The following is a 22002-nucleotide window of genomic DNA, read 5'->3' on the forward strand; positions in this document are numbered from 1 at the left end:
TAGCCAACTCACAGCGAACAACCATCACCCACGCGATAAATGCTACTATAGTTCATACCTGTATAAAGTTGGGTGAGCGTTAACGCCTGCCACATCAACTAAGCTGTGGATATTGGCAGGGCCATGGACGGAGAGAGTTGTGAATGAAGGCAGACGCCGCGCATGGAGATAATTGCAAGCGCTAGCATTGCCATATTCCAAGGGGGGTAGTAGCGGTAACATGAATGAGCAAACGAATATGAGGGTGAAGCCGAGGAGTCCGAACTCAGGAGGGAGCAAACCCGGGCTTACCGATGCCACCCTCCTAGTAGACTAGATTGGGAATGCTCTGTGGGCTAGACTGCAAGGGACGCACAAATGCCCGCCCCGTCCCGCACACAAACAGGGGGGCACGTAGACGGCCAGTACACAACTTGGGCAAGGTTATGCATATGAACGGATGCCATATGGTAAAGGGACTGTGAGCGTTGCACAACCCTGTTCTGGACGCAGACACAGTGACACTCGCACATCCCACCGAATTAGAAATGGGGAAATGTAGTGCCCCACTTCTACACAGCAATGCCAATTAACCAACCCACTAACAACTTCACCCTCTGCATACACCTCTTAACCAACACAAACCTACAACACAACAATCCGCACAAACTTCACTACACTGCAACAACCAAACAAAGCACACATGAACCACCACAACAGAACACAACGTCTCCCAACAGTATAACACCCCAAGCCCAGCTAACGGAATTCCGGGCCGAGGCCGCCAACAGCACATCACTGCTCTCTTGCACTTCTCCAGCTCATCCCACTAGCTCTCCCCACGCCTCCCTTTTCTTTCAGAGCCTCCAGAGCGCCAGGGGACCACTCCGGTGGTGATAGTGCGCGGTACAAATATCCTTTAACATTAACATCCTTATAGCAGATGAAACGAACCCGACATCTGTCTTGGAATGGGAACATTTTGTCTCAGAGAGAAGGGTGGGCTCACCAATCCTCCTCTGAAATGGGTTTAAATTCTTGGATCCTGTGACTGAAGCTTAAATCTGACTAAAATGTAGTCATGTAGGAGAAGACTTAGACTCTTCCCTGTTGCACTCGAGGAGTAAATGACTACATTTCTGTTACTGGACACTAGAAAGGACATTTATGGCCATTTTCCGACTTTCTCTTTTTCACCCTTTGCCTGGCCATGCATACACTGATTAATATAGAAGATATTTGGCTGTGATCAGGAACCTGGGCCTCTTCATATATGCCAAAGAAAAAAACAATGGTTTTCTTTAGTCTTAAAAATCTGGCTTCCTTTCTTGTATGACAAGAAGTTCAGATTTCCTCAAGAGATGTGTTTTAAATCACCTTTTTACCTTAATTCCAATGGAACGTTATGCTTTGTATATTTTAACATAAGGGCTTGGTTTATACTATATTTGATTTGCCTACAGAAATAAACTGAAGTAAATTATCTTGTTTTAGCAACCAGGTGCCACTTCGATGGCTCAATGGACCGGTTTCTTCTGAGAGTGAAGATTGTTTATTTCAACTCTTTTAAATCAAGCAAAATCCAAGTTGTTATACCCTTCATTAGATGAACTGAAAATATTGCGCTGAGATGGTAGCTTCATTAGCTTTCGAATTCCCAGAGATCTCTTCATCGAATGGTGATTACACAACAAACAAGTAAACAAAGAAAATCACACAAAGAGCTGGGCATCGCTTTTACAAAGAAAGAAGGAAAAATAGATGAGGGATACTCCCGCTTTCAGTTCTGTTGGCCAAAGGAAGACGTCTGCAAGGAATTCAGTCCTGCAAGGCCCCTTTATCTAAAGGGACATTAAGTAGAAAAGGAACAGACTCAAACTCAAACACTGAGACGCAGTTCTTACCACTCAGAAATTACATTTCAAGCAGAGCCACGTTATTCACCTAATGTTTTGCATGTAATGCATAATGTGTCCAAACACCTAAGCACATTGAGTCTAATACGTGGAGCTCGGTATGAAAGAAACAGTGCTGCTGTTGTAGAGAAATAACAAAATGTTAGTTTCAAAGGCCCACAGTTTAAGAAGGAAAGTATATGACTTTTCACATCTTCCCTGCGCAGTATAATGTTTTTCACATGTGCAGTGGTTTTAAGTTTGCAGTGTTTCAGCCAGCCTCCATTTCCATAACAGTGTGTGTCAGTATCTTTCTCACAGCCACAGCCAAATAATTGGTTGCAGGGATTGTAATGCCCAACTGGACTAAGTACAACACCCTGACTAAAACATTGTCAGAGGTTAGTGTTTGTTTCCTCAACCTCTGTTCTAGTCTAGGGTCACATAGTAAGTTAACCACAGTTAAATAAGGCATATTTGTATGCATATGCTGAAACCAATACAGAAATATTCCCTAAACTTCTACGGTACAATGTCTAAATGTATCCCAGTTGTGCCTCATGTTTGACAGTGCCTTAATGATTCGCATTCAAAATGACAAATACTGTTGGAATGGTAACATTTCTACTGTTGGCTGAGAATGCCTCCTGTTTGATAATGAGTACCAATCATTTGTGCTCAGGCAACCCAAATCCCCATAAATGATGCCTGCGCCCTTGTTTGGGGTTTTGTAGCATTGTGTCCAACAGCTCATATATGAGAGGTGGTAATGGCAGGTCATCTTCTGGTGCTCTCGACGTAGTCGCCTGGAGGGTCTCAGGCTCAAAGTAAGCAATAATCTGCCATAACTCCTGTGTCTATACTCAAACCAAAAAATGGCAGGTGACCCCCCCCTTAACCTGTTGACGCCCCGGGGAAATTAGAAAAAAGTGCAAGACAACAAGTTGGTGTCATACTGGATGCATTTGGTTTTCTTAAATCATATCCAATACCTAAACTGTCTTAATTGCTTTAGTCAAAGGGAGATTACCTCTGATGACTAGTATAACATTTCTAATTTTTTTTTAATTTAGCTTTGTAACAGTTTGTCAAACAATTACATATAAATAATGCTTAGTGCTGATAAATAATTTTGAAATTCATCTATTTATATCAAAATAATCACGAAAATGTTTTTTCGCAATTCACGAATGTCAATACCAAAGCAATCAACAAAATGTAATCAACCACAAACATTTATCACAACAATACATTTTTTTACAAGACAAAAGATGTTGATGTCAAAAATCCAACCACCAAAAATTCTGGATTTATTAAAGGTCAGGTCATAAAAATTGCAACAACAAAACGTTTTTTATGATTCACGATTGCCGATACCAACGCAATCAACAAAATGTAATCACAAAAATATATTTTACACAAGAATAAAGACAAAATCCAACAACCAAAGTGTTGCATATTCTAGATTTATTAAAGGCCTGGTCCATTAAAGGCCATGTCGACTAGCTGAGACTATTTACCGACTGTCCCCTTCTCTGAAAGAGTTAAAGGCTGCTCCGTATAGTCTACATTCAGCTGTGGCTAGTTTCGATTTATGACTTCCTCAGGATCCATTAATATACAAATGAAAGAAGGACATGTATATTTGTTTAATGAATCTAGTCGGATGTAATATCCATTTTATTTAACTAAAAAAATACCAAATTCATAAATACCTCCAATACTTTATATTGGGACGCAACTTGACTTTACTTAAAGGCACTGTGACAATGCACGTTACCTAAAAAGTGAGAAAACAATCTACTTTAATTTCCCACATTTTGAACTAGCCTAAGTGTTGCATCGATATAATATATTAAGACCAGCATTTATCAGGTTGAGAATCTTCAAGTACTTGCACTCTCTTGTTCTTCTTTGTGTGGTATTCAGGTGAACACTGTTCAGTACCATCACCAACAGATCCTGCAGTGTGTCCATCCTGTGTAAAGTGTTGATAAGCTGGTCTTTCTGTTTTGCAGTTCAAGATAGTTTGTCTATGCATGTCCATTCTTTTATGTAGTTCCTTGCAAGTCTCACCAACATACTTTCATAGTGGACATTTGTTTCATTGGATGAGGTATACCACATTGGATGATTTGAAATTATATCCCCCTTGTATCTGCTGTAATGTTTGGTTCTATGGAAATGTTATAGCTGATTCAGTGCAGATGTGTCGGTAGATTTTGCATCTCCAAACATTGTATGGGAAGATTCCTTGTCTTATTTGTTTTTAATCTGGGAGAAATATGTTCTGCTGAGGGATAGTTTGTGTGCAATTGGAGGAGGTTCCTTGAAAATGTCTCTCACATCTGTTAAATGTTGATTGTATGTTGTGGTAAATCAGAAAGAGGAGGCAGACCATTATTTGTTGTTTCAATATCCTTTATTCAAATAATAAAGGAAGAATGCTTTGCTATCCCTAATGTATGGGTCTCCCTACCTAACCAAACTAACTAATGTGGTCGTGGTGGTTTTAAAGTCCAAAAAGAAACAGTCTGTCTTCTGTCCAACTCTAAGCTACTCTGTCCCTACTACTAAAAGAAAACAACGAAGGACCAGGAGAATGGTTCCCTTTAATTATTTATTGGTCATTTATTAGGCACATATACAATTAGCAAAACTTTCAAAAATGCCTACAGGGCAAACGGGGTGGGGACAGGGGAAGGTAGACAATGAATTACAGCATAAATAATTGCATTTATAGTACAAACAAATAACGAGAATAAAGGGAAGGGGGAACACACCTACTATGCCTTGTGACTGTTCAGAACATGCAAGTGCAGAGGGGCAGCGGTGTGGGATAAGGTGCTTGGATACTCATGGAGAAGTACTCATGGTAAGTGCGAGAGGAGAACAAGAACGTAAGTGCAATCACCGATGAAGGGGTGAGCCAAGTAAGTGCAGTAGAAAGACAATGGCTGGGATGAGGGATGTGGGGGGGGTCAGGGCCCCGAGGACACAGAAGGGCCCTGCAGATCAGTCATGCTGCTGTACGATTAGCAGGGAAGAGAGGATGAGAAGGAGCAGGTAAATAGAAAGGTCTTGATGCTTTTTCAGAACTTAAGGAGGTCTTGCTCAAGACGCAGAGGGAGACTGTTCTACAGGAGGGAGCCAGCCTAGGAAATTGATCACCCACCATCTCTCTATTTAGCAAAGCGTTTAACACGCAGAGAGCTGGTGCCGGAGGGATAGAGGAGTCTAGAAGGAGAGAATTTGGTCATGAAGCATTGATGAGTGGTTCCAGGCCCCAGATAGCCCTGTGTATGATACAGAAGGGATTTTAATTTAATCTGTGCTGAGACCAGGAGCCAGTGAAGGCTTTGAAGGGCAGGAGCGATGCGGTCCCTGGGCTTGAGGCCAAGGGTAAGTCTCGCTGCCCCACTCTGGGTTAGCTGGAGGGGTCGCAGGGTGGAGTAAGTAAGATTAAGGAGGAGGCTATTGCTGTGGTCTAACCTGGAGAGAACCAGAGCACGGGGTAACATTGATTCTCTGGGTGAAGGTGAGGAAGGGTAGGGTCCCTTTGAGAAAGAAGAGCTGAAAGTCCTGAATGTGAGGGATGAAGGAAAGGGAGGAGACAAAGATGACTCAGAGATTCCGAGCTACAGTGGAGGGTCGGGTGGGCCATGGATGAAGGCCAGTGTGCAGGGAAGAAGCATGGTGCAGGGGACCCAATAGGGAGAATAATTTCTTTATTGTAAAGTACAATAAAGTAAATAAATTACTTTATTTACTGCCGCTGACCCGGAGGCCTAAGGGCGCTAACGGACATAGACAAACAAATAAATCATTAAAATAAGACAGGTACAGGAGGGATCCGTCTGCTACGTTAGTTCTGAGGAGGAAGAGTCAGCTTAGTTAAATAGGAAGGTCTTCTGTCTTTTCCTAAAGATTGTGATTGAGGGCTCCTCTCTCGGACGCAACAGAAGGCTATTCCATATCGCCGGGGCTGCTGTGTAAAATGCACCTTTCTTGACCTGTGCCAGTTTACAGGCAGGAATTTTCAATTGCGTGGAGTTGTTGGATCTTAAATTGTGTGTATTGGATTTAACAACCAGTTCATCCTTAAAATAGGCTGGTGCTGTGCTTCTCAAGCATTTATAAGTAATCAGCATGAGGCAGAAACGAATTCTGTCTTTGATCGGAAGCCAGTGTAAGCCTCTTCTGGCATCAGAAAGGTGGTCATTCTTCTTGCGGTCCATGATAACTCTGACCACATTATTTTGCACCACTTGCAGTCTATTTACGGTAAACCAGTAAGGAGACTGCTACAGTAGCCAATTCTTGATCCCATGAGTGTTCTGGCTAACGTTTCCCGACTCTCTTTAAAGAGAAAGGGACGTGCGTGGGTCAGTAGCTTAGTATAGTAAGAGGCCGAAGAGACCATGCTACTAACTTGGGCTTTCATATTCAAATTGCGATCAAGGTAGACCCCAAGAGTTCTAACCTTATTTTTTGTCTTAATTATACAACCATCAATCCGGAGCTGGGCATAATCCACCTCCATCTTGCAGGTTTTAGCTTCCGTCCCATCTGGCATCAGCTCTGTTTTACTGCTGTTTAGTGAGAGGCCATTGATGCACATCCACCTCTGTATTAGGCCATAAATCCTATTGATGTTAAGCTCGTCTTCCTCAATGTCGCCAGTCAGGGGATGACACATTGTGTGTCATTGGCGTAGTTGGTAAACTAGATGTTATTGTCTTCCAAGAAATCGAGGGAAGGAACTGTAAAGGCGTTTTAAAACATAGGAGACGGGCAAGCCAAGCCCCCTGTAGCACTCCTTGAACAAGCTCATTGGTCTGGAATCTGCTACAGCGCTGATCACCCTATATTGGCATTCGCAAAGAAAAGATTTAGCCCATTGCACTGCTGAGGTAGGCAAACATGCCACATCCTCCAACCTGGTGACCAATATAGCATGGTCAACCAGGTCGAAGGCGGCGGACAGATCAAGGAGCATAAGCATGGTTGATTCTCCCTGGTACATATGGCGGAGTAACCTGGACTTGAGGTCCAGCAATGCTGTCTCCGTTCCATGATTCTCTCTATACCCGGATTGCCACTGGTTAAAGATGTTGTGCGTTCTAAGATGGGTAAGAACTTGCGAATATGCCACTCTAAGATTTTAAGAAGAAAAAGGGAATTTGAGATGGGTCGATAGTTCAAAGGATCTCTCGGAGAAAGACCAGGTTTTTTCAATAGAGGTGTTATCCAGGATTTTTTAATGCTTCTTGGGAATCTGTTTTGCTGGCATTTAGGCAGAGGTCATTGGCAGTGCACTAGGCCTAGATGGCAGAGAGGCAGTCAGGGATGAAGGAGGGTGCAAGGGCGTCAGTGGGAAGTTTAAAGAAACGTTGTGTATCATCAGCGTAGCACTGGAAGTTGGGGGAGAAGTCATGCCAGCAGAGAAATGTATATGTTTAAGAGCCTGGGCCAAAGAATGGAGCCATGGGGGACGCCACAGGTAGTGGAGGAAGAAGGGGAGGAGAAAGGACCCAGAAGGGTTTTGGAGGGACGGTCAGTTATGAAGGAGGTAAGCCAGTCCAGTGCCCGCTCCAAGATGCCAAGGGTGTCATGGAGCCTTTTTATGAGGGTGGAATGATTCACTGTGTCAAATACAGAAGAGAGGTCAAGAAGGATGAGGATAGCAGGGGAATTGGAATCGAGAGATGTGAGTAGTTTTTCACGGGTGTTCAGAAGAGCAGTTTCTGTGCCTCTGGATGCTTGGAATCCACACTGGTGGTCATGTAGACCGCCAACTAGTTCGGTATGAGAGTTCAGTTGGGGGAGGGCCAGCTTCTCAGGCAGTTTTCCCAGGAAGGTGGTGATGAAAATGGGGCGGTAGTTGGCTGGGCAGGAAGGGTCTGCACAGGTTTTTTTTACGGAGGGGGAGCACAAGGGAGTGCTTAAGGGAGGATGGGAAAGAACCAGTAGCAAAGGAATGGTTGCAGAGATCAGCCAGAGCAGGGCGAGAGAGACTATATTTCCTTGATGGTTCTGGAGGAGCAAGGGGCAACCTGTTTGGACAAGACCTTCATGGAGTTGACAACTCTGGTGACTTCTTCAGGGGAGGCAGGAGTGAAGGAGGGGAAGGAGGAACGAGGGTGGATGTTAGGGGCTTCTCCTGTATAAGCTGCTTCAACTTTAGTATGAAATCCTGAGATGTTGCTTGGCTATCGCGCGATGTAATTTCATTAGTTCTTGTAGGTGACTTTTTCCAGTCCTGGTTTACCCAACTTAGCAGGCCTTTGCTCCTCAGCCTGGTTAGTTTTGGAAATCCTGGAAAAAGATCTCTGTTAATTGTCTCTAAAAGTCTTTCTCTTCCTGCTCTCACTAGGGAGACTGATTCCCTCTTTGTGTGGTTCTTATTCTCTCGGTTGCTGACATTCTTCAACTCTTTGTGCACAAGACAGTTGATATGTTCTCTTTCTTCATATTCACTGTCTTCCTCCTTGCTATTCTTATTGTAGACCCAATAGTAATTCTCTTGTCCAGTACTTATCTCACTGAGACAAGTAGGATGGGTTTCAGAGTGTTTATTCTCGTCTGACCACTAACTGGGATGAGCAGGTTGAGTCTCAGACTGTGTGTGTCACTTTGCTCAACTTTGGGCCACTTACCGGGTTGAATATGCTGAGTCCCAGAGTGTTTGTCACTCTTCTTAACTTTAGGCCACTCACTGTGACGAGTAGGTGGACAGTGTTCTTTATTGCTGTGTTCCCTCCTGGGTCTCCTGCCGTCTCAGTTACCTTGCTTCTCGAGGGTTGGCATAACTGGGCCTATTCGCAGGTGCAGGACTTTGTGCTTTATCAGGACAGCTCGATTTCTCGTTCCGTCTGCTTTGGATTCTTCTCTGCGGCTTCAAGGCTCCAACGGTCTCGGCGTAGTTGTCGGACTCACCAGTCCACCCCTCCAGGGTCATGCCACCACTTGTGCCTGCTTCTCCTTCTTGTGGTTTTCTTCCCCTCTGCTTGTCGGCCTCTGACTTCCTCAAGGCTTCTGGCCGACAACACCTTCTGCCTTCCTCCCAACAGAGGATCTTGCGTTCTCCTGCTTCAGTCATGACTTGACTGATTTGAAGCTCCCATGCTTCATTTCTCTCTCTCTCTCTCTCTCTAATAGAAATCCTTTTCCCTTTATTACAGGTTGCTGGGTCCTCCCTAGCAGAGGCTTGTAGTTGTTCTTGGTTCAGTCCTCTTCCTCACAGTACTATTTGTCCCAGACCAGGGAGTAATCCTTACTATTCTTTCATCATGCTTCTTCAAGATGTTATTTTTCTTCAAGGGGAATCAAAGTGTGGTAAGTTGGTTGTCCCTTTTCCTCCTGTCACAGCAAATACATTGATATTGAATGGCTTGTCTGGTTTATGAATCTTTGGGAGAATGTAAAACTAATTGCGTTGTTTGGTATCGGATGTTGAAAGTGCTCCTCCACCCTGCTTGGCATGGACTTGGTGACTCGTTCCAGAGATTTTTTGTTCTCCATGGTAGTGTCATTACTCATTCCTGGTAATACACTGGTAGAGGAAGTTGTCGGTCTGCCTCTGCTTTATATTTCTGAATATCCCTGAGCACAACAATATGGGGTGAGGGAAAGGTGGCATATGGTGAGTCTCCCCTGCATTTTGTGATGAGAAATTCAGCAGTAACACAATCTGCTGTGAATCGTCATAGAACTGTTTTAGTAACTTCATTATTTTTTTGCAACGGGTGCCGTTTCTCTGCATAACCACATCAACCAACCCTTAAATGCTTAAAACTATAACAAGTCAGGATTTAATTCTGTTCCATGGTGCATGTTGGCAAGTTTGGGAACTGGAGGTAAGGCAGTGGCCCTCAATACATACAGAGTTGTCGGGACATACGTATGTATCTTCCTTCAGTGCCCTTAAGCATTTGCACGGTTTCAGTCACCGTCTACTAGATATGAATGAAGGGAACAGAGTATTAAAAGTTCAGATTAAACGTACATTTAAGAATATTTGTAAATGTGTTTAAGCTTTACATTTATTTATTGTAAATTTAATTTAGTGTAACATTAGATCGTTCATGAGTTATGCCATTCCAGAAATATATATACCACAATGTATTCCAAGCAAATATGTATTGAAGAATCAATTGTATGTATGTTATTGACGCGCAACATGTATTTATTTCAGAGTACATAGCTAGTAATGTAGCTCAGTGTGTTAAAGAAGGTGTTTCATGTAGCAATGGTACAACTTGAGGAGCACATATTTAAGTCCTGTGGACAGATGGTCCCTCCCCAACGGTTTATGGTCTTTACATTGAAACTGTAGCATCGGAATGCCACAGCATCTAAACCAACGCATTGCCTACCAATGCATTGACAGGCTATCTATTACATGTAAAAAGGCTTTTCCATCGAAAATATAAATGGACTTGTTTCAATCGGAATGCACTTTTACATGTAAAAGATAGCATTTGAATGCATTTCTTTGTAATGTTAAAACGTCACATTGAGCTGTCCAGGCCTGAAATGTTGGCACTGGCCAGCTCCTTGTAACGTTTTAATGTTTTTTTTGTATATTGGGGGGGATCCCCCCTGCCACCCAACCTCCACGCCCACCCCCCTAACCCTAATGTAACCCTTAATCTAGCCCTAGCCCTAGCCCCAACCCTAACCCTAATCTAACCCTTAATCTAACCCTAGCGCCAACTCTAACCCTAATGAAACCCTACTGCAAAAAAGAGTCTTTCGATGGTAAGGATTTTCGTTGCATACAATTCGATGGAGTGGTTTTAAATGAACTAGCATTCGACGGAATGACTAGATGCCCTCCCCAACCTAGGCATCACACAACCCTGGGATGTCACTAGAGATTGGTAACCCTTCTACATAAAATCTATCACATGGGTGATGACCTAAAGGCTGAACTTCTAATCTAGCTAAATTCCCCTCAGGGAACAATCTAGGTGGTCCCTGCTCTAAAATCCCCAAGATGACTTAGGCTATGGATTTTGTAACTTTCAGAAACTCGGGCCCCACTTGATCCCACCCTTTTAACCCTGACTATTCCTCTCTCTGGGTCTAGATGTAACTCTCCCTTATCTCCTCCTACTCTCCTCCCTCATACTCGTATCTATCTCAGACAGACACTTCCTCTTCTGTCCCTTCGATGTTCCTCTCTACTGTGAAATCAGCGGCTCCTCTTTTTATTGCTACTAGTCTCTCCGCTCTGTTAGCTCTACTACTCTCCCACCACTACAACCCCCTCATCATACCACTATTGCTTCCCCTCTCTCCACACTAATACTACCCCTCTCTCCACACTACTGACCTTCTCTCCACACTACTATACCCACGCCTTATCCCACCTATCACTTCCCCAATCACCTTTCTTTCACTCCCTACTCTCCCACTACTATTTTTACTCGCACACCTTTTACGTACACTGAAACACAAGAATCATTCTCTTCCATCAATCAATACCTCACCTGGTGCACTGCTTCAATAATTTTGTTCTTCCTGCGCCTGGTCTCTTGGCCCTCCTGCTCCTCCCTTGACCTCACCCGAATAACTCGCACCTTCCTGTTTCATGTCCTCACGCCCCCCAATTGGCTAAGTTCCTCTGCTGTTTCCCCAGACCAGCCACTGACTGCCCTTTTCCCTGGGGAGATGTTACAATTAAATTAGCAAAACATTCAGAAGGGGTCTTGAGTGCCCTCAATGACAGGCCGCCAAAGTCATTGTCCCAGTTTTTGTGAGGGACCTTAGGCTGAGAAATGCCAGATCACCGAGGAATGCTGTTCCTAAGCCTCCAAAAAGCTAGTTAAAATTTTCCTTTTTGGGCAAACCCCACTAGGTGCTCCGCACCCGATCTCGGAGGTTGCGGATTCGGCTGGCTCTCTCCGTGCTGATGTTTAAGCTAGATGGGGTTGTGTAGTGACTTGATGCATTTGGGCTGGTTTTCTGTTTTCTCTGGCTCTTGTGCATTTTACAGTCTCTCACCCAGACTGTCTGGGTGTGCGCCATTGTTGTGGCTGTTGACCTCATGGATTCTAGGAGAGAAAGAGAAAGACACTGGCTAGGATGCATCTGTGCTGGTATGAGTTACTAGACATTGGTACTGTCGTCATGAAAACAGGCCACAGGGGTTAGGTGTAGGAACTAGGGCCCGCTTACCTCCCACACCTCTGGGGAAGACTGGCTGTAGCGATAACCCTGGCAGGCCTCTATCCTTAGGCGGAGCGGGGTCCCTACCTCCGCGGACAGGGACAGATCTCTGGCCCCATCACTGTTGTCTTTTTAAAACGATGGTGAGGCAACAATATATAGAAGGTCTGTTGTTGAATTATCACTATTTAGATTAGAACAGGTGAGCAAGTAGGCTGTACTGGCTTGCCACGGCCCTCCACCTTGAGAAATATGCCAAAACATGTTTTTGTAAACATTACATGTCTGGTGACATTATTAAAGTAGTCATGCAGATCACAATAAATTTTCCTTTTTTCAGGCCCTACCTCTGTTTTGGAGCTTCTTTCTGAAAAAGATAAAGAAAGGATCATTGATGTGAAGAAGACGGTGGAACTGCAGAAAGTGAAGGCAAAAGAATTGGCCCTACAAGCCCTGAAAAGCAGGTTCCAATCAGCCAATGCAGAGCCATCATTAAATAACTGCCAGTCACCTGGGATTTTGCCAGGGGCCATAGCTACTCCGTCTGATTTCCAGCCATTTACCAAAAATCCAGAAAAGCAGCAAAGATACACTGACTATATTGGAAAGCTTAAAGAAGGAAAGAAAGGTAATTCATATTTACATTTTCATTCTTCCACTCCACCATGATGACATGTACTGTTATTTGCATCTCTTTGTCCCCTACTGTTACCGCCATTCCTCCATCAATCCCTCCTTCCTTACTCTGCCCGCTTACTCCCCAATACCACTCCCTTCCTCTTCATTCATTTAACCTATCTCTCTATCTCCCTCCCACCTTCCTCCTCTCTCCTCCATTGGAATTATGCTTCTTTTTTCTTTGTTCCACCCCTTTATTCCCTCTTCTCCATGTGTTCCTCCCTTTACAATCATTCTCATACTTTCCTAACTTTGCTTCACCCCCTTCTTTTTGCCTCTTTCCCTTATTCCTAGAACCTTACATCCCTCTTTCCCTCCCATCTTCTTTCTCTGCTCTTTCATAAGTTCCCTTCCTTGTATCTTCCTCGTTCTATTACTCCCTCTCTTTTCTTGTATCTCCCTCCGTCTCTTCTTCCCCCTCCCTAAACCTTGTTCTGTCTTTATTATGCCTTACTCCTTCCCAGTCCACTCCTTCCTTCCTCCTACGTTGGTGCCTTACATTGTAACCTTCCTTCCTCCCTTCTTTCTCTTGTCCCATCCATCCTTCCTACTTCTTTCTCCCCCAACCTTCTCATTTGTCCCTTCTCTCTCTCCCTTTTATTCTTTTTTTAAAAAATATTGTGTGTTTTGTAATGCACTATATTGCAGTCTGCATCACAAAGGAATTAAAGGAAAGGGTGCTATGGGACTTTCAAAGCGAAGCCCAAAGAATACATTCAACATCTGCTTCAAAGAGAGAAGGGTGAGATGGTGGAAGCAGCTTTTGGTGTCTGAGATGGGGTGTTGGTATGGGTTCCTGTACTATTTCCTCTGAATTGGCAAGAAAGCCTTAAGGAGCGTAGTGGCATTCTGTGGGCCACCAGTCCCCATTCGGTTGTGCAGGGTAATGCATGAAAACAAGTCTGCAAGATGGAAGTGAGGTCACCAACAGTGCACAGGAGTTTTATGCAGCATTGTGTGATGCCTGTGCCAAACAAATATGCAAGCATTGACACTGTAAATCACGTTCATGATGTTGCCCACAATATATGCCAAAATGCCTCTGAAACATTGTCTCTGATAACAACACATGCCTGCATTTCCTTGTACAACACGTGTCCATGCTGGCTGTGCCCAAATGTATTCAATTGTTGCCACGTACAATACTTTCAGGATGGTCATGACAGCATGCTACTGTAAAGTGCATGTTCTAAGTGCCTCTGTCTGTAATATAGTTCATTATGGCCCTGTGAAACATTTGCTCATGCAGCTTCTGCTCAAATATATGCAAGTACTGTTATTCTAAAATACTTAACTGATGGCTTTCCTAAAATAAGCCTGCATGCCACTCTAAAGAGCATGTTCATGATGCTTGTGTCCAAACTATTATGGCATGGCCTTGCCTTATAAAACACTTGCTTTTGCTGGCTGCACCCAAATATATTGAAAGAAATACATTGAATTACATTGAAAGAAAGATAAATGTTTAGTCGCACATCAATTTCAAGTTAACTCTAACCTGTTCTCACCACAAATAAAACATTAAATACATGTTTTGGTGTGAACACATAAGAACTACTCTTGCACCTGGCCCTAAAGTTAAATTGTATCTCGGGTCCTGAAAAACCTGCTGGAGCTTTGTTGCACTCATAAGAGGGATTTGTTCTCCCCGTTATGAGTGCCACACAATTCCTGGACAGCTTGCCCAGGACCTTAAATACAATGTGCTCAAATATATCGATAATTGCCGCTGACAACAAGAGTATTGGTCATGCTGCTGGTGGTAGCGCTCCTGTCAACCTAACACACACATGATTCTCTGTCTCTCTCACTCGTATTCTCACTTTCGGTCTCCTACGTCCCATTCCCTTTCCTCCATCCTGTATGGGCGTTCTCTTTAGGGATGGGAACTCTTTTCCACCAGAAAAAGACATTTCCCTTTTAAATTTAATTGCACACAGGGGCATGGCACCGGGAGCACGTGCTCCGTTAACCCTGCCAACCAGTGCCACACCCCAGTCCCCTTTTCCGCTTCGACAGGAGCGGACCGCTCCACCAGCACTCCTGGGTAAGCCTCGTAATTCCACACGCTTTCCCCGGAATCTTATCTTTTTCTTTTACAGATTTAGGAACACCGTCCACCAGTGACCTAGTTTGTCCCTGGCGCATGTCGGCCTCGACAGGCTTTAGCAGCTGCCAGTCGTGCGACGGTTCCTTCCCTACAGCAGATCTCCACGCACTCTGTCTCCGATGCCTTGGTGAGGACCATGGTTGGGACGGATGTTCCACGTGCGACTCTCTCAGGCCTAGGTCGCTTAAATACCGACTGAGTGTTGGAGGGTGCTGTTCAACAGGACTCCCCCTCAGAGTATCAAGGACTATGTCCGGAGGAAAACAAAGAAGATAGGTGTGGCATTTTTCAAAGCACCCTGCAGAGGCGACTCCTTCCTGGGAAAGCCCATCAGGAGGGGTCAGTCTGGTCCTCGGACCAGCTCAGGGAGCACTGAGGCTCATGCAGCTACCGGCCTCACATCCGAGGGGTCCAAGGGCCCTACCGTTCCCGCAGCCAAGGGGACTGTGAGCTCTATTACCACTGGGACTCGTCCCGAGGGGCATTGCCCTGATACCGGGTTCTTACCCGAGGGGGCGCCTTTACGCACGGCCAGAACTACTGGGCGGGAGGCCGAGGGCGCACAGCCTACTGGGTTTTTCACCTGAGGTGCAGGGCGGACAGAGCCGGTGCAGTCAGGCATGCAGGCCGAGCCTGGGAATACATTGGCTACAGGTCCACGTGCTCAAGGTGCAGACCAGCAAAGGCGGGAAGCCTCGCAGGCAGGCGCAGAGGCCCGCCAGCCCCGCGATCAACAAAGGAGAAGTTTTCTCCTAGGACAGACTTGGGGTACCACTGACGCCCGTCACCTTGACCACGTTGTACCCCAACATCCCTGGTTGCAGGTACAGTGACCCCATGTACGGACAAGGGCAGGGCAGGTAGCTGGCATATTCACCCACGCCACCTCTGCAGGATCGCTCACAGCCAGCTTGTGAGGACAGGGTTTTTTGACACATTCATGTCCTTCATGCAGTACCCACAAATCGGCTCAATTCTCAGGGGCATTATTAAGGACAACCCACAACAACACAGCCCTTGCTCCCTCCTCTGGCTCCACCTGTGCAGCAGCCCATTCCTGAAGCTCCAGCAGCCCCGGTGCAGGTGCAAACCCCATTACGGATGAGCCTCAAAAGGTGACTGGTGTAACCCCCCTGTGGGCAGAAGACCAGCAGGACACAGGCAAGGAGGAGCAGGACACTGCCTCCTCAGCAAAAACCTTCCATGACAGGATTGCTGGCCTCTCGGAATAACTGGGCATCCCCCAGAAGGAGCTCCCTGAAGCAGGAGTTCTGGTGGAGGTGCTGAGTATCAGGGCAGAGGTGAGGTCTGGCATCCTCCTACAGAAGGATGTGGAGGCTTTGGCCAAAAACAGAACTAGAACCGATTTGGTACTTAGCACTAAATCAGCAACACAAACTATAAGTGTTTCCATGATGTTTTTAGTTTCATTGCACATTAACAATTGTAAGAAAAGCTTTCCTTTTCAACGATGTACCACTGTGCCCAAAATAGAATCCTTTTTCTGTGATTTATGTAACTATTACCGTTTTTTCTGCTTTTATTGCAAATGAATTATTGCAAGTGAAACCAAGCAGCTCGTAATGTTTAACTCAGAGACTGCTCCTTTTTGCAGCAAAATTGCATGATCATGTTTTTCCTCCAACTACGTGACCCGACTACCTCGTGTGCAGACACTGTCCCCCTTTCTGACATGCGCAGATTAGACAGTTTTCCAACATGCGCGCAATGCTAGCAAAACTAAGCACTTATCTACCACACATGCGCATCAGCCCCTAACAGTGACACAGCTCATTCTAAGGAAGAGCCGTCGCACGTTGCATCGCATCCTGGGACTCAGGTAAACCACTCGATCCGCCCCTTATCAGGGACCCAGCTCTCTTTTGTAGCTGTAGCACTTAAGATCATGAACACTGAGTGATTTACAGCACCACGGCCGTTTTCCATCACATGCACTGCTTTTTTGAAATCATGCCGATTGAGTTCCCAATTCATTGTTTATTTCTGTATTCTAGCACCTGTACCATTCTGTGAGGCTAGGTGCCATCTAGTCAATTATAATCATTTTCACTGCGCTGCCCACACGATTCCTGTGCATTCCGCCATTTTTCACTGGGTTGCCCACACGTTAAAATACCTATGCATTCCGCTTAGCTTTTGGTTGTGAGTTTTTACCACTTTCTCTGCCAAGCACCCCCTGGTCAGCAGTTCCTGGTTTTCAAACGAATAGACACTCTTTCACTTCAGCAGCGGTTCGCCTCACCACAGTACTGTTGTCCGATCACGACGTCACAGTACAGATCTATATCAAGATATTAAAGACTAAATCTTTCACTCACTCAGCTCCAGGCCTCTGACTTTTTGCAGACAGCCTTCCAGTCCAACTCCCTGGACTAAAAAGAACTTGACCAAGGCGCTACTACACTTGAACATAGTAGGTCCCCTTTTTTGCAGTTTTTAATTTTCATTCGACACCACTTCCACTGAACTAACCAGTCCCCTGTCATCCTACAGGCTGACGGACCCCACTACTCACCTGACTCGATCAAACTGTCCTGAAGACCGTTCGGTACCTGGTGCATTAACGCTCTTCCATCTCTTCAGCCACAGCCACCAGTTACTCACACCGAACCAGAAACACAAAATAATGTGTTGACAATGCTAAATGTTTTTACCATTTAAAACAACACATGTAGAAAACTCTGTTTTTCACTCTGCTTACTAACCAATATGCATACTCTAATGTGCTCATTATGCATACCTTCAGCGCCACGGCGCAGTTTGTAAAAATTGTTTTTGTTTCTTTGTTAGTGTAAAATAAAAAACCCTGTTTTTGTTACCTTCACCTCTCCAGGTGTTTTTGTTTATTGAGTTAGCAGCCTTCTAGCTCCACTGCAAACACGGTGACCCTATGTCACGCCTCTGGTTAGGGTAGCTTTTGGCTCAATTTCTGTTCTACTGTACTTTTTACCCTCTCGAGTCAAGCCCCCATACAAAAAAGAGGGTACGTCCACCTATCTCTCATCAAAAACTGCCAGCTCAAGCCCTACTCCACGCAACCTGTCAACAAAAAGCTGGATGCTAGATTCAGACAAGTCGATGGGGACAGCATACTGCTCTCTACGCACCCGCAACCACTGTCATCTGTTATCGCTGCTGCATCCATGTATGTCAAGACCCAGGTTTCCTCGTCTAGTACTGTCACGGCAGCCCTCTTGAACAAGGAAGAAAAGACTCTGGAATCATACAGCAAGAAGGTCTGCTCAAATGCCGGGCTGCACCTCAGGCATACTAATGCAGACGCCATCATCGCTGTGCTAATCAATGCCTGTGGAGGGAAATCGCAGACTTTCTGCCTGACATACCCAAGGACATGCAAGCCTCATTCAAAGCGGGCCTAGCTGAGGCGAAACTAGTGACTCAGGACATTATGGAGGCTTCTGTAGGCCACAACGACACAGCTAACGGAGCAATCGGTCTGGCAACAGACATGAGGTGCATGGCCTGGCTAAAAGCTACTGGGTTCAAACCGGATGTGCAGGATAGAATCCTCAACCTTTTGTTTGAGGGGGGGGGGATCTCTTCCACTCATCAACTGATGAGGTGCTTGATAAGGAGAAGAGCAGCTCTCAGACAGCAAAGTCGCTGGCCATTCTTACCAAACCGGCAGCTAAACCTTTCTCACAGACAGTCCGGCTCAGACACGGGGCGATCATTTTGCAGCTTCCGTGGATTCCAGGACCACAAAGCCAGGCAGCCTGACAGCCACAGGAAACACCACAAAGCATCAAACAAGGGGTTCTTCCAGTCCCCCTCCTCTTCATCAGCCTCTGACCAGAAGAAACAATGAAGATTTGTTTCAGGTCCACAGCACCCCAGTTGGGGGCAGGCTGGCCCTGCACAGACAGACAGGCTTGGCGGGCGAAGTTTGCGGACGCATGGGTCATCTCGGTGGTGTGCTGGGGCTTCCAGCTACCTCTTCCTTCTCCCCCTCCGAGTTCTCACCCCCTACAGATGGGCACACCATCACTCCTAGCAGAGATTCGCTCCCTTGTAGAGAGCGAAGCGGTAGAGCAAGCTCACCCCCTCCCCCCTTCGAGCAAGGGCTTTTACTCCTGCATCTTCGCTATCCAGAAGAAGAAACAGGCGGGCCTGCGAGTCGTGTTGGATCTGCCTTCCCTGAATTTTTTTTTATTAACTTTTTATGTATCATACTTGGAAGCATGATCAAATCAATTACATTCTCGATGATCACACACACACACGTATAGAAATCCTAGCAGAAAAGGGAATTGGTAGTTCACTTCAGGGGGTGGGTAAGCCGTGGCAGGTACACCCGAAATTCAGACCATATGTCCTTAAATTTGATGACACTAGACATTAGGGTGATATACAATTCTTCAGTATCATTTGCCTAGACCATGTCCTTCAGCCATATATCCTTCGTTAGAGGCTGTTTGTGCATCCACCTCATAAGTATTGCCCTCTTGGCCAACAATAAACCAAGGTTCAAGAGTCTGCGCTGGGGTACACCCATTCGACCAACGTAGTCAAGCATGCAATCGCTCGCCGATAGCTGTCCCCCTAGTAGCTCGGTCAGAGTGGCCTTCACGCTATTCCAATATACATACAGTTTAGGGCAGGACCAAAGCATATGCAGCAGGTGGGCATTGCTATCTCCTCATCTGGGACATCGATTAATCTCATTGGTACGGAACAAATTCAACCTCGCCGAGGGGTAGTATAGCCTGTTCAAAACTTTGAAGTGTATAAGCCTGAACTTTGAATTCAGTGAAAACCCTTTTGACAATGCGCAGTGTGCCCTCCACTGAGAGCCGGTGAAGTCTACCAAAAGGTCTGCATCCCATTTGGTGCATGCATTACTTGGAGTGCCAGCGTCTATAGATTGTGCAATTTTATATAGTTTTGAGATAGTGGTGACCCCCTGTAATATGTATGATAGTCATGGGTGTGATGGTGGCTACCCTGGGAATGCCGGTAAATGTGCCTGGACCTCGGCGCACATCCGTAAATAATAGAACATATGCATAGGGCTTCCTCCTACGGCCGTCCTGAACACCCATTAGCCTCTCCCATGCCTCCCAGGTGGCCCCCACCGGGTCTAACCAGTGCAGCGCCCCATGCATACCGCCAACCAGGAGGGAGGTCAAGGAGGCTGGACCAGCACATACTTTTTCCTGTCGTGAATGTGCTAGTGTGTGATTGGACATAGCCCAGTAGGTCGCATAATGCACCTGCGTCACAATATAATACAGCCCGAAGTCGGGCGTGCCTAAACCCCCCTGCTCGTATGGTCTGGTCAAATGTGCCCACCTCACTCATGCTGCCTTTCGGCACGTATAAAAGTTGTACATTCTGTCTTAATGTCATGGAACAGCTGGCGGCCTGGTCAAAGTGGGATATTGTGAAACATGTAGAGCAATTTGGGAAGTATCACCATTTTGATTAAGGGGGGGCTGTCCTTAGAACAAGTAAGACACTACGATTATTTGGGCACACGTTTTAGCGACACTGGCAACTGGTCTAATCAAATAGCCAGAGCCACTGTAACACTATAAAAATATAGTGGGGGTATCAGACCCTTCTTTAATAAGCGTGGCAGTGTTCCTGTCTCACCTGCCTTGGATTTATATAAAATGCAGGCCACGGCAGCAGCCCTCTTTGGGTTAGAATTATGGGGGTTTGCAAATCTGAAGCCACTGAGAATGGTAGAAAATACGTTCTTTAAAAGATTATTGTCTCTCCCTCTATCCATGTCCAATGCACTGCTGTACCACCTCGAACTAGATTTATGCCAAATCAATGTAATTGCCACAGCAAAACTGTTTTTCTATCGGCTCCGGCTTTGGGGGATGCCCCAACTTGACTCTTATAGGGCAGATGTGGTTCACCTGATGAACCTAGGGTCAGCGAGGAAACTGCCATGGTTGACGCATGTTAGGAAAAGTCTTTGCGACTTAAATGAGCAGGAAGCATGGACTCAACCACAATTAATTTATAAACAAAAGTCTAAATGTATAAAGGCAAAGATCTACAAAGAATCATATAGAGGAGGCATGGTAACCGCTGGTAAGAACCTAAAGTCTGCGCCCGACTATATACGAGTTAAGTCAGACTTCGGGTTCGAAAAATACTGGACTGGATCCTTCCTGGCCAACAGGACAATGCGAGTCTTCTCCCCACTAACGGCTGCTGACCCAACTCAAATCTCTTGTGGAGTACCCCAAGGATCCTGTGTCTCACCCACTATGTATAATATCTTTACTAAGCCTTTGTTCGACAAACTGGACAGACTGGGTATCACATACACAAATTATGCAGATACCCAGATCCTCATCCCCCTTTCGGGCAACTTTCGGGACACAGCCCTAGTAAACAGAGTATACCTCCTCATTCAGGCATGGATGGCATCTCATGGCCTCTGCCTGAATGACGATAAAACTGAGATACTAATCCTAGGCTCCGAAACTAACATAAAAAAACGTAGCCCTAACTATACCGCCTTCAATATCGACAACAATCTCATCAAGGTCATGCCAGGGGTCAAAACACTAGGCTTCTATCTTGATGCCACTCTCTCGCTCAAGAAACAAGTCAACTCACTCGCATCCTCCACAGCTTATACCTGTAAGCTTATCCGAGCTTGCAGACCATACCTCTCTACATCGAATTGCATCACCCTTGCCAATGCCCTTGTAATGTCGAGACTAGACTACTGCAATGCTCTCTACTCAGGTGGCAACAAAAATATCATCGATAAAATACAAAGAATGCAAAACGACGCCCTAAGAGCAGCCCTGAATATCCCCAGGAGAGAACACATCTCTGATGCTAAAAGAGAGGTTCACTGGCTAAAAATATCTGACAGGATACTTCTAAAAACAGTCTCCCTTACCTCCAAATGCTTAAACAACTTGGCCCCACCCTACCTTACCGAAAGGATAAATAGAAGATCGTCAACACGGCCAACCAGAACAGCCAATGCCCATACCCTAGAAACGCCTAGGTTCAAACGCAGCACAGCTGGAGGATCTAGCTTCCCAGTTATCGCAGCACAAACTTGGAATGCACTGCCGCTTGACATCAGAATGGAACAACCATATCCTAAATTCAGACTCAATGCAATTAAATGGCTACGAACGA

At 45.5% G+C, this 22002-nt stretch overlaps 1 protein-coding gene across 2 annotated transcripts in view; it reads left to right on the top strand.

The window, feature by feature from the left end:
- The window catches only part of GPATCH1 (G-patch domain containing 1), a 952962-nt gene that overhangs the window by 506342 nt on the left and 424618 nt on the right, over window positions 1-22002 (top strand). For both annotated transcript variants that reach the window (XM_069639172.1, XM_069639180.1), the window contains exon 11: window positions 12391-12678. In XM_069639172.1, the coding sequence (XP_069495273.1) occupies window positions 12391-12678 (288 nt within the window). The remainder of the gene's footprint in view (window positions 1-12390; window positions 12679-22002) is intronic.

This window comes from Ambystoma mexicanum, chromosome 1q (assembly GCF_040938575.1).
Source record: "Ambystoma mexicanum isolate Mex_15411 chromosome 1q, UKY_AmexF1_1, whole genome shotgun sequence".
NCBI classification, from domain to species: domain Eukaryota; kingdom Metazoa; phylum Chordata; class Amphibia; order Caudata; family Ambystomatidae; genus Ambystoma; species Ambystoma mexicanum.